Below are 17235 nucleotides of genomic sequence, written 5' to 3'. Positions count from 1 at the left end.
ACCCCCCCTGCCAGTAAAACTCAGTTGTGTGAATCCACACAGAAAGCAAACACAAAAGAGGTCCGAGCCTCGCCAAAACCAAATAAAAGAATACCACTCAACAGATGCAGAAAGTGTTCTGCTGGGTGTTTCCCATTCTTGTGGAAATCAATTAAATGCAAGACACTTTCCAAGCAGCTGGGCTCCTTCACATGTCTGCCTTAATTACTGGAGTTCCCTCCCGGCTGTATGCTTCCCCCTTTCCAAAATAAGGGAGATCCTACTCCGAGCAAAACTAAATTCAAGGCCTGTAGAAATAGCTTTGTTTATTGGATCGGGACTAAGATCCCTTGCGATTCTACAACCATAAATGGTAGAGCAGCGTGCCTTGGGTACACTGTAGTTAATGAAAATCACCTGGTTGTGAACACACATGGATCCACAGAGCCCATGGGACTCCTCTCCGTCCCAGAAGGGAGAGCACAGGCTAACAGGGTTAGGCTAACTTCAGAAACAAGGCTCGCGGTTCTAGCCGCCAGTTAAGATCGGGGAGGGGGGAGAAGTTATCCGCTCCATTTCTGGCTGCTCCTCTTGCAATGCAAAGCAGCCGCACGACTTTGCAGAGGCCTAAGCGAAGGGATTCCAGACTTCAGGAATCCAGCTGTTAGGCCTCAAGGAGCCAAGCCTGCCCCCACCATCCGCTCCGGCCCTGAACTTACCTTCCAAATAGCAGCTGGAGGAAGAGGAAAGTCCTTTTTTGGATTTGCAGCCCACCAATTTCAAGCAGATCTCCAACATTTTCATTTGTTAGAGCTCAGCCTCGGTTTGTTTGCTTTCTCCCTTCCCCCTTCAGCTTCACGCGCGTACACACACACACACGCGTGCGCAAAAAAAATAGTGCTCCTTGTTAAGGGGTCTAAAAATCCAGCCCTCTTAAGACAATTAGAAGAATGAGCTGGAGAGGCGGGTGGTCCGTGGGGTCCATAATGCCTGGTCCCAAAACTCAGCTCGAGTCTTGCTCCCTTCTCGTTAACTCTTTTGGCGGGAGAGAGGGGGGTGGGAATAAAACCCAACGCAGTTGGAAGCGATTACTTCCCGCAGCCGCTCCAAAACTTTCCTGTTCCTCCCCTCATCCTCCGAGTCCGTTAGGCACTTCGTGCAGGCAGGGCTGCTTAAGTTGAACTGCCAACAAAGGGCCCCCTTCAGGCTCCGGCTGCCTGACTTCATGACATCAGACAGGCTCGTGAACGCCCACAGCACAGCTTAACCCTCCTCCTTCCGATGGGAGCAGGACGGAGCATGTCCTCCGGCACTCCCAGAGAGCTGACAAACCCCAGTGAGGCTTCCCCGCCACAGGAGACGCGCTCTTCCCTTTTGGGGAGCGGGGGGTCGTAGAAATCACGGGCTACTCTAGACATGCAGGCTGCTTTTGCAGCGGTAAAAGTGCACGGCCTGATGGAGGGTAGACAGCAGTTTGGGCTCTAAAGAACAGTGTCCAAGGCTTTGGGAATCATTCAAATCCTATTCTTTGTGGTACAAAAAAGCAAAACTGACAGCTATTCCCCAAGCTGGACTAGATGATCTTCCGAGGTCCCTTCCAGCCCTAATGTCTAATGTCTATGAAAGCTTTGATGGGCTGCAGGAGAGCAGCAGGTACCGTTCCCCGAGGACACCATGATAAATATCCCAATGTCAGAGCTCTCCCCCTGAGACCGGGAGTCATTCTGCTTTTTGAATACTCTTGGTACCTGTGGGAGGCAACACTTAGGAGAATCCCAGTGGCCTCTCCTCCTCTGCATGCTGCTCCTGCTGACTGCTCAGACCTAGCTATGGCTTGCCGCTCCTCAAATTTTACATCTCCAGTATGCTCCCCCCTTGCGTGACCCCCGTGTCCAGAGCCTAGCTTGGTCCATGCTGACTCTGTTTAAACGCACGCAAGCTTTTATATTGATCTAGGCAGTGGATTTAAAACTGAACGCATGTAACATCATGTTCTAACGATAAAAAAAACCTCACTGCTGTCAACAAATAACACAAGCACATTCCATCACAATGCATCTGATATGTGCCCAGCAATCCAGCAAGCGGCTCATTTTTTGCCACCCCCACGTTCCAAAAGTCTCCCAAGCATTCCCAAAAAAGAGAATGGGTGACCATGATTATTCCCATTTGGCAAATAAAGGAAACTGAGGCAGAGCCGGTAAGTTTAACTGCAGGATTGCAAAAAGAAGGGTAAAGCCAGGAGATGAGGAGGATGAGGGTTATGCAAGATGCAGGAGGGGCCCAGCCATCACATGCTGATGCTCAGAGTATCGCGTTTAGGGAATTGTTATGAAGGAGTGTCAAAATAGCGGATCTGAGTCTTATGTTGTTAGATTTGATTACACTACTTTTCCATGCCATGAAACGTCTCCCTCCTCCCCTCTCCCTTTTTGACCGCAGTTGCAAGAATGCAGAATTCCAGTGAAATTCCAGTGGAATTACCCACACCGCCCCCATTAATGCTCAACAAAGCTCATTATGATTAAGGTTAAGACAATGAACGCCAACAGAGTTAACAAGGATTACGTTTATTGTTTGAAGTTGTTCAAGCGCAACAATTTTATGCCAATTTTCAAATTCTCCCAATTCCCTTCCTCAATTTAGACACTGCCCGGCTCCAACAGGCTTCCAAAGAAACCGGCTGATTAAAATCCAAAAACTGAGACTAGGTCGGCATGTGCAAGCATAACGTCCACCACAGTAGTTAGCTGGTGCTAGTTGTAGTTGTGTTGGTCTAAGGACATAGGCAGAAAAAGTCCTTTAGGTAAATGTGATATCTTTTATTAAACCAACAAAATAGTAAAAGATATCACATTTACTCAAAGGACCTTGTCTACCACAACAGTTATGAATTTGTCTGGATAGTCTATGGGTCAACCAGTCTAGTGGCTTCCCAGGCTCCTCTGTTACTGTGCATTCGATACTCAACACCGTAGAACCAGTAAGGCAATTCCATCCTCACCAGTTTGACGCTTAAGCTAACGCACCTTTAGGGCTTGCGAGCACAGGGGAATTCATTCAGATTAAAGCTGGGTGCACATTTAAGCGTAACAATCAGGCCTTCTGGGGATATACTTAATGCAGAATGAGTCTCTCTTGTTCCAAATTAAACTGATCCATAACCAAAAGCACTCATATTTTGGAATAAGAGTGTCCATGCAGAGTTTATCTGGAATCACTCCCCCCCCCCCCCATATAGACACACCCTTCAGTTAATTCAATAACCCAATTGACCCCCCAATAATTAGAGTCCATATATGGAAAGTGTATACATTTGATATTATTTTCCAAAATACATCCCGGGGGGGGGGGGGGGAGCCCCTTTGATCTCCGTCTCCCCACAACTTCTCCCTGCAGCCCTTTCCCCCCCTCCGCACTATCAGGCCCTGCTTACCCTGAGCACATGGAAGTGAGGAATAAATGTGAAAAAAATTACCTTGAAATAAACAGAGCTGTAGTTATTGCACATAGGCTACCCATAGATTTAGTTCATCCAGAATTGATGCATTTTACCCATTTTGAAACTTCTACAAGTTTTAGCACATGTATTCCATAAACACACTCAACTAGCACTTTGGCACCTACTTGCATATAGCACAAACTATGCACAATATCAGTCCAAAGACAAAAGGCTCATGGGTTTGCCGCATGGTTCACTGGGCTGGGCCATAGCAGAGTCAACAGCATTTCAAGTCATGGTGACCCCACAGCTCAGCATTATTCAGTACTCCAGATCCATATGCTAATTAGCCCCCCACTCATGACTGGAGCTGTCACAAATCTTGGGATGTTCCATAAATGTATGTGCAGAGACGCAGGGCAACCTGGTCTGGCATCATCTCATGGAAAGTGGGGCCACACTAATCATATGAGACAGGTTGAGAGAGGGGTGACAAAGGGATTCTGGGGGAACAGTTTGGGGCCCCATTTGCCAGATAAGTAAGGTTGCTGACGAAACAGCGATCATTGGAAATAAGAAAGGTGAAGCTCAGCTAATGAAGAAGTCGTCAAAATGTATGCAACGTAGGGGGCTTAAAATGGCTTGAAAAAAGATAGGTGCTAGGTAAAGTGGTGATAGAAATGTAAAGTGATGTAAACTGTTATGTTTTTAATGTGGGAGGACGATGTTGATTTTAATACATTAAAAAAAATTCAAAATGTGTTTGTAGTCATTTGGGAGTATCTGAAGTACGAAAAGCCTGGGAGGTAAGATATTTGCCGATGGTAGCGTCATAGATTCAAATGACTGAGCTCTCACTCGATGGAATTTGGAATGGATTTGGCTAACTTGACCTGAGACACGAAATTTAATAATATTTTTTAAAATGTGTTTAGAGTCATTGGCTTATAGTTTATTGGCCTTTTGGCTACAAGCAAGCAAGATAGCACTGTTTGCGTGGGCTTACCTGGCGGGGGAGATGTCATGATCACCACCGCCGTGGAGGTAGTACCAGTCCGGGTGGTTTTGCTGTACCTGGCAGGGAGATCCCCTTCTCCCTGACCCTGAATGACTTTGTGTAGTTGAGGATGGAGACCTGTCCACTGCACTGCAGACAGGCTCCCCTACAAGAGTCTATTAAAGCCTCCCAATGGAAGGATCTCGGCTATGCACTTTATCTTATGGAGATGTGGGATTTCTCCCCAGCTTGTTCCTTTGGCCTTTTGGCTAAGCACAAGCAAGACTCAGGGGCATCTGAACCTTAAGACCCCCATGCTTGCACACGGGGCGCCTGCCATGGATTTGGGAGTATCTGAAGCCCCAGGCTGAGGAGTCTGGGAGGTAGGATACTTGCCGGTGGTAACACCACATGGACCTGAATGACTGAGCTCTGCTCAGTGATGGAATTTGGAAATGATTTAGCTAATTTGGCCTGAGACACAAAATTTTTTTTTAAAAGTGTGTTTATAAGTCATGCTCAGTGTTGGCTGCATTTAATCAATGTCATAGTTGGTTTCCATTACGGAGCACATGCTGCTTTTAGCAGTAATTCAGAGATACACAGTGTATTTAATGTGGTTTACTTGTATGTAAATGTAAGACAAGGAGCTTTTCCTTCCCATGCCGACTGGGGAGAAGAAAAAAACAACTCGTCTTGTATTCAAGTAAATACAGTATATACACAAAACCCGGTCAAGAGAAGCATGCTCATTTCTGGACTCTTAGGGACCAATTCAACCTTGAACTCAATTGCTATATTACACAAAGAGCTTGATACTTCTATGCACATATTAATGCCCAAGCTTTTTAAAACATACAGCTGTTTATTTCTGGCTTCCTTTGATTCCCCCATGTTTGGGCACTGATTCTTCCAAGAGATCCCATAGCTTACAGAGTCCACACGCTCAGACCTCGCAGTAGCAGCAGTGCCTTTTTACTGGTCGTAAAGCACTTTGTGACCCTTAGACGCAGCATGCAACAGAATGGGAAGAGCATTATTAAGCAACCCAGCTTACTACACCTCTACAGGAGCAAAACTGCCCTTGATGTTGGGTACCCACAGGACTCTGCACCATGATTAAACAAAACAGTTATTCATACACATAAGTAAGACTAATTTGTATTTTAGCTCACCCAACCAGACTGCATGTTAGTCAGCACTCTGCCAACATAATGGCTTTCACAATATAGACCGGTATGGTAGAACAGGGCTTATGGCATGGTTTGAACATCATTGCCTAACGAAGGAATCCCCAAGCAGCCCAAACCAGAGAAACCATGAAAGCTCTTGTGGACCAAAGCACTCTGTTTTAGCCAGGATAATTTCGATTCCAGTGAATATTGTCTCCAGCCCCATTTGATGACTTGAGCTTCATTTGTCTCTTTTAAAAAAATTTCTGGCAGACACTGAGGTCGTTGGTACTTGGAACTAGCAATTGAAGAGGCCTGGTTGATAGGCTCAGACTTAGGGCATGATGAATCCCTTGCAGCACAAAATGCTTTTGTCTTGTGAAGCCAAGTTTCAAACCAGTTTGCAATAAAATAAAGCTTCAGTGCACTGTATATATGAAGTAACAAGGGCTTCAGCTATATCTGCCAAGGAAAGCACTGCAAAATCTGAGACGAGATTCAGCATGATCAGTAGGGCTAAAGTCTGTGTACATCACACTAAAAGCTCTCTTCGGTTTAAATGATGGTCTCTTGACTCAGGTGCTTTTGAGTCTCGGTAACTGCTTGTGACACCTTGTTACAAGATGAAAGTCAGCTTTACTGAGCGCTCAGACATTTCCCATTCACCTGACAATTGCATTTCTATACAAAGAGCCAATTATGGTTGCAGACAAGGTGGTTTGTTGCTAGTATCTGCCACTTGATACCAGTTACGGGTGTGAAAATTACTTTTTTGCTGTTCTCCCATGCAAAGCACATAATAGCCTTTTCAGGTTTGTTCAAATGATGAACAAGGTCTGGGCCTCATCCTCTATGATGCCGAGTGCTGATGGCTTCCAGTGAATTCAGCTGAAGACAGGTCCAAGCCTGGCATGCATCTAACGACTGAGCAGGGACAGTCTTGTAACCTAGGCAGTAATCATGCTGTACCGTTCAAGTCACGTCTAGGATTCTAGTGACGTACTTCTGCTCCAATGTGTGCTAATTATCTAATTAATCAAATCTGCTTGAGCGTGCTAATTAAGCATGGTCCAACACTCTCTGTGTCGCTTATATTCAGCATCCCTGTGTTTCAAAATGGCAATGGGGGTGCTTTAACTAATTCATCAAACAAGCTTTAGTGAAGTCATTTTGAAGCCCAGGATGCTGAATACACATGATGCTGCGGGTACTTTAATTAAAGCGACTCTCAGAACTGCTCTAATTAAAGCACCTGCCCCCACTCTGGAGCACATGTATAGACACCCCTAGTGTCCCTGGGACAGAGGTTTTGTGCTGATATTCACCAGCCAAAACTCCAGAAGGAATAAAGTCATGGGCTATTTAACTGAAAAATCCCCGTCAGGTAACAAGCCAGAATTCTTGCTTTCCTCCTCTCCTGGTGAGGATAAAAATAAAAGCTTTAAATGGTTTTGTTGAGCTTGCGTTCCTATTAGTCATGCTAGAGTACAACTGAATCACTGATAGTAATGGGGTGCACTAGCTTAGGTTAGGTGCTTTTATCACCTGCTCAGGTGAAGCTTCTTGCCACCAAGAAGCTTACAAGATCCTTGAGGCAGCAACTCTGCTTTCTTTTCTACTGGAAAGCACATGGCGCATTGTGGGTGCTAACGAGTAGGTGGCCGTCAATCCTCTGGATCGTGGCATGCACGTAAGAGGTCTAGTCAGATGCCTGATGAATCCACTTGGGGCTGGCAGCCCAATTTGAGAGCAACGCAGCTTGTTACAAGTTGCACAGATCCATATGTTGTCTGAACTGGAGCCCAACTTTACAGCATGCTGCTTTCTTCTTTCTTGCTTTGCTTCCATCCTCAGGATCAAAGCCGCTTCATGTTGAGCTGCACCCAGCGCCAGATGCTCCTCTGGATCGGATGGGATTCTGCATGCTCCTCCCAGCTTTCGACATTGATGCTGAACAACTTCATAACATTTCAGCACACATTGTGGTACCACCATAGAGGGTGACCTGGATTTTCCAGAGCCATCTCAAATCTCACTACACAAAATATTCTTGGGGATATGGTTTCCTCCCATTCTTTTGCCATGGCTGATCCATCGCAACCTCCTCTTCTTGATAGTGGTTTCTAAGCGTGTCAGTCTTGTGCGCTCCGGTACCTCTGTGTTTGGTATTCTGTCTTCCCACTTTATTTTCAGGTCTTACGCAGACATCTCATGTGAAAGCTGTTCAATCCATGTAGTCCACATTTCTGAACCGAAAGCAGGAAGGACAGTACACAAGTCTCAGATTCACATCTTCACCTTAGGTGATAGTTTGCTGTTATTCCACGCACATTTCTATAATAAAGCGAAATTCTTAGCTGCTTCTCCAATTCTGTTAGCCAGTTGAGTCTGAAGGTAGAGATTCCTGCTCATCACAGAACCCAAGTAACAAAAAAAGTCAATAAGAAATAACTTCTTTACTGTCCAAGGCCCCAAGGTTTGGAATAGATTGCCGCCGGAGGGGGTTCAAACACTCACTTTGAATGTCTTCAAGACACGTTTGGATGTTTATCTTGCTGGGATCCTATGATCCCTGCTGACTTCCTGCCCCTGGGGATCAATGATCCTTCACGGTCCCTTCCAGCCTGAAAGTCTATGAAATCTATGATACCAAGACACTTACCCACCAGAGTGATGTCAGGTATTGGTTCTTCCACCTCCTTGATAGATGATCACAGCCTAATTGCCATCCCATAGATCTTGCATGACTCAGAAAATCTACCCAAGAGATTTTGCAGGGAAGATTCACTGTGGGCAACCAAAGCTGCATCATCCACAAACAGAACATCTCTCAAAACCACTTCTTTCACCTTGGTTTTCACTCTAAACCTTGCAATGTTGAACAAGCCTCCATCTAGTCTGGTGCTAAGATAAATGCCATCATAGCTGTCCTTGAATGCATGAAGAAGCAGGAATGAAAAAAGCGGATGTTAAAAAGCACAGGGGGATAAGATACACCCCTGTTTCACTCCATTTTTAATGTCAAAGACATTTGATTCTTTGTTTTCATACACTACAGTTGCCTTCATACTTTGATGCAATGAGTGAATGATATTCAACAGTTTGGGGGGACAACCTAGTTTCTTCAGAACAGTAAAAGTCCCCCCCCCCTTTTTTTTTTTTTTTTTTTTTTACTGCTAAGAAAAAGACTCACAAACACAGCAAGGGTCAGCAATTTCTGCACTCTGGCTTTACAAGTGCCATTCTGATGAAAAAGAAAGATAAAGGAGAAAAGAATTGTGGATTGCAAAATATGTTAATAAACCACGTCACACAGCCTGATTGAACAAAGAAAAGTTTGCAATATTCCCTATGCGTTTGTTGCTTTTCCTCCCTCATTTCATAGATGACTTATTCACAGTCCTTAAAACTAAAGGGCTCAGTTGACAAATGGTAGGGATTACAGACATGGGCTGTTAGGCTATTTGAAATGTCTTTCAAGTAATAAGCCAAAATTCTTGTTTTCAAGGTGGTGGGGGTTACACTAATCTCTGCTGGTGACTCTTCATCATGATAATCTGAAGTTACAATGAGGGGATGCGCTGTCAGCAAGAAAACAGCACGTTAGTCTATGCATCTGAAGCTTGCAAGGTTAAATCCAAAATCAGATAAAGCTTTGCTTACTTGCTAAAAGACTTCTCAGTCTCTTCCATTAGAAGATTTTAAACTATTTGCAGGGGGGAAAGGGAAAGAAAAAGGAAACGTTGGAATTTCTCATATCAAGATACCAGTTATCCAGTCAGAGAAATATAACCATGCTATACTGGCTTGGGCTTTGTCTGGTCAGTCTAGAAAGATGAAATGTTGGGGAAGGGAAGAGGAGTTTGAGAGTTTGTGGTCGGTACATACAATTGTCTCTTGCTGCGAGATCTCATTAGAGGGTATAGTGCAATATTTTCAGCCAGATCAAAGAACGTGCACATTAAGATAACAAGGACAGGCTAAAAAGACAGACATATATTTGGAGAAATTCAGAAAATGAAAAACAAGTTTTCACTCGATTCTGGCAACTATGGCAGCCTTTTTTGAAACAAAAAAACAAAACAACAAAGAAATGAAAAGGAAAAACCAGGGTTAAAAAAACCCACCCAAGAGGGACTAATTTGAAATTGGACTGTTCAAAGGTGATGGCTTCATAGAAGAAGAATAATGGCATCTGGTGCAATTTTCATCACATCCACACACAAAACCAGGGAAACTGGTCAAGCAAATTTGACTTTGGTAATGAAGTAGTTAATTTCTTCCACTCCAAGAGCTGAAAAATCTGCCAAAGCAGAAGACCAGGCCTGAGTGATCAAATTACATGTGAGGAGGGGGTGGAAAGGGAGAAGAAGAAGAAAAAGAAAAGAAAACAAGTATTCTGAACCTCTGCACAGTATTAGACCCAGCAGGGATTAGGAGGAACATGGAAGAGCCAATATTTATCCAAAGTTATCTCCAGGGCAGTGGAAATGAACTGTAAACAGGCATGCTCTCTCGTTAGTCGAGTCTTTTCAGATGCAGAGGAACATCAGGATGTACAGTAAGGCTCCTGACTGCAGCCAGCACCAAAAACCTTGGGACACAAGCTAATGGAGAAATATGGCTTGAATAGTTCAGCTCCCCTTCCCCACCCCTTTAATTGGAATTCACTTTGTCCTCAAGGTTAAAAAAAAAAAAACATACACTCAAGGGGGGGGAGCAAATCCAGCCGAGAGCTTGGCTGTTCGCTCAACAGTGCTGCTATCCTGTACGTGCCCAGGAAATCTGAGCCAAGACAAAAGGAAGGGCACCTCGAGCAGTCAAGAATACATACATACCCATGACGTATCCACATCAAAACATCTACGTAGCATAACAAGACCCTGGACATATAACAAGATCCCGGTTAAAGCATTAGGAGCCACTCATTAGTTATCCCTTTGGGCATCTCCAAAGAAAACAACTTGTCCGAACAGCAGAGAGATTCAAGAAAGCTGTGCACGACTGATGAACTCTCAGGCCCCTGCTACTTTATCATGCAATTAACTGGTTCATTGTGCAATACATTTAGGCCGGCCACACACGCAAAGACCAGCCACAAGTGCGAAGTAATTATCACACAATTAACTGGTTAATCGCACAATAAATTTAGACCAGCCACACTGGCAAAGTAATTATCACTTGATAAAAATGACTATCCAACTATAAAAAGAACCAATCAGCTATAAAGTTAGTGCTTGTAAATGTGTAACAACTCTATAGCTGGTTTCTCTCCAACTTTAATCTGAACCTGTAGATGGGTCCTCAGAGGCACAGCTTCCAGCTGAACATTTCTCATGGTGCTCCTTCTGCCTCACCACCGGTTTGTAGGTCTTGCCACTTAGTCCCAAAATACACAGGCAAAGAATAAGAGTCGAGGCCATATTTCCACATTTCTTCGGCAAATCATCAACTATTCCAAGCACCAGTTCAGCTCCTTTCCCCCCAGTAAATTAATGGTAAATTAAGTCGCACAGGAGTAGGCAACTGCAACATGTTCATGGATATTTCAGGGCGGTGAAGAGAGAGTGTCAGTAGGTTAACAGCAGCCTCCAAGCACAAGTCCACGGCAAGTCCACTGCTTGCCCATGTTTCGAGCTAGTCCTCCCACATTAATGCGCTATTCCTAGTGAAACCAACAAGAATTAGGATCAAATGCACATTTTTCTAGTGGTGGCGCATTCCAGTTTCTACTTTATCTTTAAAAATGTCACACGTGAACTGCGAACACAGTCTGTCCTTCAAGATTTGGGGCTTGCTGGTAAAAAAAACACTACATGGATGTTATTCTTCAGGGCTCCAATTCTCGAAAGGGTTACAATTATGTCCATGCAGAATAGCACCATCACCGGACAGAAGGTTTCACGGGATTGGGAATCATATTTTACGGGAACTCTTTTGCAAGGTAATGCTTTCTGATCAGAAATTCAAGGCTGACATAAGTAATTACCATATTTACTGAAATATAAGGCAAAGTTCCCTCCCAATCAGCGTGGGGGGGGGAAAGCCCCATATCTTATATACACATATGAAGTAAAGAGGGGGGAACAGGTGGCTGTTCCAGAAGGAAGGGGAAAAGGGAAGAGGCAGAGACTTGGAGTCAGTCTAGGGGGGAAAAAAAGAGGTAGAGACTGGGGAAATTTGGGGGTGGGGGGGGGCAGAAAGGCTGCAGAGGAAAGAAGTGGGAGGGGCAAAAAGCAAAGGGGCCACCTGGCTCCCCCTTTCCCCCCCACATATACACACACACACTGCTTTTCCTGCTGTAGCAGTGGGGGGTTGAAGTCAAGACAACCCTCAGATACTTAGGTTCTGTACCTGGAAAATTATAACAAATTCATACATTTTCCATATACACAATCTAAATTATTGGGGATCATCTTACATTCAGGGTGAGCTTATATTCAAATAACTATGGTAACTGAATGGTGTATGGTTTACAGGTTAGTTTATAACCATTCTGATTGCAAAATATGATCACAGCAGGGGTGTTTTTTTTTTTAAATCTCAGTATTTATCCTGTTTTAGACTCCGCAGATTTATGGATAAAGTCGCAGTTCATCTGACATATTAATTATTCATTATTCCTAGTTTGAGAAATTAAATAAATACAGCTAAATAGACTTGCCTGCAGCTATGGTCTCCTCCAAACATCTCAGCGTTTTATTTTGTTGGCTGGGAACAATATAAATGTTACAGGATTCATGCCGGGAACGTGCAGTAGGGGCATAACTAATATTTCACTGTGAGCAGGAACATTACCACGACTATGCTAAGAAGGCAAAATTAATGAAAAACAGTGGCCCTTTATTAGTACTTGAAGCAACCATCAAAAATTCACAACCTGGCGCTGGTTTAGTAGGGGCGGTGATGAGGAAGGAAAGCCGTCCATCATACCCCAAACTCTATTCAGTTTGTCAGCATAAGGGATGCCGTTCAGGCCCGGGTTCATTTTCTCAGCCAGATAAAAAGATCAAATGAATACATTTAAACCCCCACTACATAAAACCTCGCTGGAGGAAAATAAGGGTTTCAATTTGCAACTTTTTGCAAAAGTACAATGATCCTGCCTCGCATTGTTTTCAGTACGCTGTGCTATTAAAACAAGCAAAGGCCTGAGGTCGGCATAAGCAGAGACAACATTTTTTAATTAGTTTCTTTTCTGGGTGAGTTGCGGTGGTAGGTGCAGGGTCAATGTTTATAATTCCCCAGCTGCACATAAACCAAGAAGTACTTCCATAACAGATCTTAATGATACAGAAAATAAGACAAAGGAAAAATAAGAGAGGGAAGATTGACTAAAAAAGGTAATCAATACTGCTCATCTCTGGAAATTCAAAGCTCGACAGCAGCTCATGAGAAAGACAAGGTTCTTTCCATTCTCCCTCTTTCTTCCCCTACCTATCTATCATCAATCAGGCCCATTCATGGGGCAGATATGTTACATGTGGTCTGAGGTTTATGGCTGCTGCTCTGAATCAAGATGGTAGATTTTTTCTGCCCACATCCCAGACAGAAAACAAAGAAAAAGTATGAAGGAACAGCACATTTTAGCCTTAGTGGAGTTGCCTGCTGTTCCCAAGAAGAGAAGCATGCTCTGCAGTCTTCTAGAAAAAAAATAAGTCAACTAAAACGCTTTGCTGCCATGTGCTGGACACATGATGGACCCCTATGGTGCACCTATTTTGAGAGCTTTTAAGAATCTATTTTTTAAGAAAGTTCAAAGGGTAATTTTCCTCATATAAATGAGCATATAATATTGTCTTCCCACATCCGGAGGCAGACATGACTTCAAACCAGAAACAAGACATGGGACCAAACTCCTCCTCCTATGTATGGAGAGGTGTTAACCTTAATTTATAGGCTAGGGACAGATATTCAAAAAGCCTGCGCCTGAACTGACTCAATTTTTGCAGGTTAGTCTAACCTGGCTAGGCTGAACTGGTTTGTAGCTGTCCTGACATCCCCTCTGGACTGAAGAAATGCAGGCACATACCTGCAGTGGCTCAGGCTAGAAGCCAGGGGGCACTAGAGCAGCCCTCCCTTCCCTTCTACAGTGCTGAGCCAAGGGGGGCATGGCCAGGCCCCAGCAGGATGCTCTGATTAGGGACGGAGCCAGCAGGGGGTTGATAACACAGCATTTAGTTACATAGGGAGTTGATAGCATTTAGCACCCCATCAGAAAACAAAAGCCTGTCTCATTAGTTCAAATTCTTCTTAACCAACTTTTCGGAGGAAGGAATGGAGGGTCAAGCTGACTTGATGATTTAGCTCCAAAAAGCCCTTAGCAGACACTGTCCAGTCTTCCTTAAACAGACACCTCTCAGCATTAGCTAGCCTACCATGTGCTGGCTATGGTCTGTTCTGTGGGCAAGGGGAGGGGGGAATCCTGTTTGAGCAGGGAGTGGGGGGTGAGCAACAAGGGGAAGCCAGGCAGACACTGCTGTACTTGCAGTCTCTGCCAGAGCTCCAGCCAGGGAGCAGAGCTGCAAAGCATCTGGGACGCTGGGAGACTCTGGTTTATCTTAAACTAAAAAGGGGTCTGGGACAGACATTGCATAAACCAGTTTGACCCAGATCAGTTAAGTCTGATACTACATTCAACCACGTATCGCTCAAAGCGGCTTCAGCCATTTTTAAAGTAGCTTATGTGCGCTGAATGTCAGTTCTGTTACAGGTTTAAACCAGCTTCTGATCACTTAAACCTGTTTATGTGTAATGTTTGTCCCTAGCCATAATGACAAATGAAGTGCATTAACTATGCTGACAATCATCTTTTTAGCACAAATCCCCAATAAATGCATTAAAATCCAAAATGGCTGGATGCTCTGATAGTTAAAGATGGAAAAAAACCCTCTTAGTTCTTTGGTATGTGGCCCTTGGCAAGAGAGAACGGGTAGGAAAGAGAATGCTGAATAAAACTAGGGCTTGCTGCAGCAGGCACAAGGGAAAGCTGCTGTGAAAAAACTTTTGTTCCAAAGTTAATGCAGCAGAGTCCACTACACTGAAGGACTCCCCTTCTCTGCAGGGCAGAAGCCACTTCTTGACTCAAAAACACTGAAAATGTTTTCAGCCTTCAAAGCAAAAGGCTTTTACCTGCAGCAAGGAGAGGCAGGGAGTATGGCACTTAGATGCAGCTGCCAGCTTCCACATAGACATCTTCATCTCAGTGACCCTTTCCCACCCGTCAACTTGCCAACAAATCCAAAAGAAACACAAGATAGTGACAGTCATCACAATGTGAACAGGCCAAGCATTCAGATTCATCTGATCAACCTTCAGAGGCGCTCTACATATTTATAGCATGTTCAGGCCTGAACCCAACTGAGCTGGAAAAAGCTACAGCTAACATTGACTGAGACTCGGTTTGCTCCTACCCAAGCTTGACAAAGGAAATGTCTTGAAAACCTAGAGAGCTGAGTGACAAATATCCAGCCACGTGAGAGAAGTTCTACTTTGTGAGAGATCATCAGTTAAAAAAAGGCGTGCCATCTACCCGCTCGCACAGATTTTATCTAGGGTCCATAAAGAGCTCCAGAGAAGATATTGTTCTGTAAACAAATGCAGTTCTTTTTCCCCTCTTTGACCCAAATCCAAGGCATATTTAGGTTTTTATGACAGTGACATGGAGTTCTGGCATACTGCAAACATGCACCATTTCTGCAAACACCGTTAATCTCTAGCATATGTTTGCTTTAATGCAGTCTCACTGTTTTTACCCTGTTATCACCAACTCCAAACCCCTATAAAATATTAGAAGTTCAGCTATGGACAAAACAGCCCATTAAATTTAACAATTAGTTTGACAGGGACATGCCTTGTACATTTATTGTTTTTCAAATGTTTACTTTAATTTCAAGGGCCAGCACAGAGCATAAAGGGTCAGACCCTCAGCTGAACTGGACTGGCTTTGTGCAACAGTGCAGGAACAATATGCACTATAGGTGTTTAGTCAGTCCCCTTCGGGATTCTTTCCCTTCAGTGCTGCTACATGCCACCCCTTCTGCCCTTGACCGGCAAGGACACGCGGCTGATGGGAAGTTAGAGACCAAGTTGTCCCTATGCTCCAGTGATCTCCGGCTACTGAAACAGAGAACGGAGGGATCAGTGAAGATTATCCAGGGATGGACACAGGTGGCTTAAGGCACAACTTCTACCCATGAGCCGCAACAACCTCCTTTTGAGCATAGCTCAGGATCAGGCTCAATCCCTCATCTAATGCACAGAGCCACTGTAAATTCTCTTTCAAAGGCGAGCTTTTCAAAGTTATAGCCACTGGAAAGCAGTAGGTTGGGTTTGTGTAATCACTACAAGCACACACACACACCAACTTATATCAGGAAAAACTGATTCTTTATCCTTCTGTCTTATCTCAGAGGTCCTTCGTGAGGAATAAACTTCAAGACGTTCTCAAAAAATATAACAACTGCGCAGATCTTTCTCACTGCAACACATTACAAAGGGATGGAAGTTTTGTTGGGTTGTTCATACTTTGTCGGTGTCTGAAGAAATGATTTCTCTAATAGGGGACACAGGTAAATCTCCACATCATCTTTTACTAGTAAGGGTTCTGTGGCTCACCTCTACTAAAATCCCTTATTTTGCTTCACACGTCTTGAGTTTATGGACTCCCTTTTTCCAGCACTAAGGCATCAGTCTATGCTGCATGGCACTTATATAGTCTTTAAAGCCTGAAGCTACGGGGCAGATTTAAACGCCAACCCATCTGGTATAAAAATCCTTGTACTTCAGTTCCTCTACCTGCAAAGCCCGATTAGACACATTATGTCACGGTTTTCCCAAGGAAGAGAGAAAACACATGGAACATTAAGAGGGAATAAAGGTTCTGACTTGAACCAACAAAACTGAGGAAATCCAGAGTTTGGGCTGGCTGCTCTGTTAAGCCTCATGTCTGGATTTCCTTGCTTTTTTGTTGGTTCAGCTCAAATCCTTTACAAGACTGTGCACCTGGAAGATGTCCAGATTATTTTCATAGGGTAAAATACGCACCTCCGCCTTAGAGGAGATTTATTGAGGGTGCCAGGTGATCCCGTTTCAAAAGCATTCTCCCTAAGGAAGAGGAGGGGGTTGGGAAATAGAAGTCTCCAGGAACTCGCGTCAAGAAGGGAGGAAGCCAATGCTTTGCCTAGTGTAGGCTAATGAAGGGCTGCCGGACATCCAGAATGAAGAGGCTTCAAATCACATAACCTACCATTTGATAGATCGGGTCACACCGTAAGAGGAAAAAGCTACCATGTTAAAAGTCTACTCACACACCTGGGTCTTGTGTTATACAGTCAGTCACTTCTCAAGGCTGTTCTGCAGATTAGCCGGGCTGATTAGGAGTTGGTTAGGAGCATGTCACCACAGCCTGGATTGTCAGCTCCAAAGACAGGTCCAGGTTTTTAAAATGAAAAGCACTTTCAGGGAAAGAAAAAGGGTTTGCAATGGGGAAAAAAAAAAATCAGCAAGGATCACACAGGGAGCTCAAAGCTAGGAGTCTGGAAACTTGGGGTCCAGTCCCAGCTCTGCTACAGATGACACACGTGGCCTTGAGCAAACCAATCACCCTCTTTGTGCCTCTGGGTGTGTCTACACAAGACGCTTAC

At 44.2% G+C, this 17235-nt stretch overlaps 1 protein-coding gene across 3 annotated transcripts in view; it reads right to left on the bottom strand.

The window, feature by feature from the left end:
* Positions 1–17235, bottom strand: part of ABL1 (ABL proto-oncogene 1, non-receptor tyrosine kinase) — a 98913-nt gene that overhangs the window by 37761 nt on the left and 43917 nt on the right. The window contains exon 1 of one of the 3 annotated variants that reach the window (XM_006024378.3): positions 699–1176. The exons of the other annotated variants lie outside the window; for them this stretch is intronic. Within the exon in view, the coding sequence (XP_006024440.1) occupies positions 699–783 (85 nt within the window). The 5' untranslated portion in view covers positions 784–1176. Of the gene's footprint in view, positions 1–698; positions 1177–17235 lie in introns of those variants that run through there. 3 annotated transcript variants of the gene reach the window in all.

The sequence above is a fragment of the Alligator sinensis genome, unplaced genomic scaffold (assembly GCF_000455745.1).
Source record: "Alligator sinensis unplaced genomic scaffold, ASM45574v1 scaffold388_2, whole genome shotgun sequence".
NCBI lineage: Eukaryota > Metazoa > Chordata > Crocodylia > Alligatoridae > Alligator > Alligator sinensis.
Note: the sequence above shows the minus strand (reverse complement) of the source record. Positions and strands in the feature narration are given on the sequence as shown.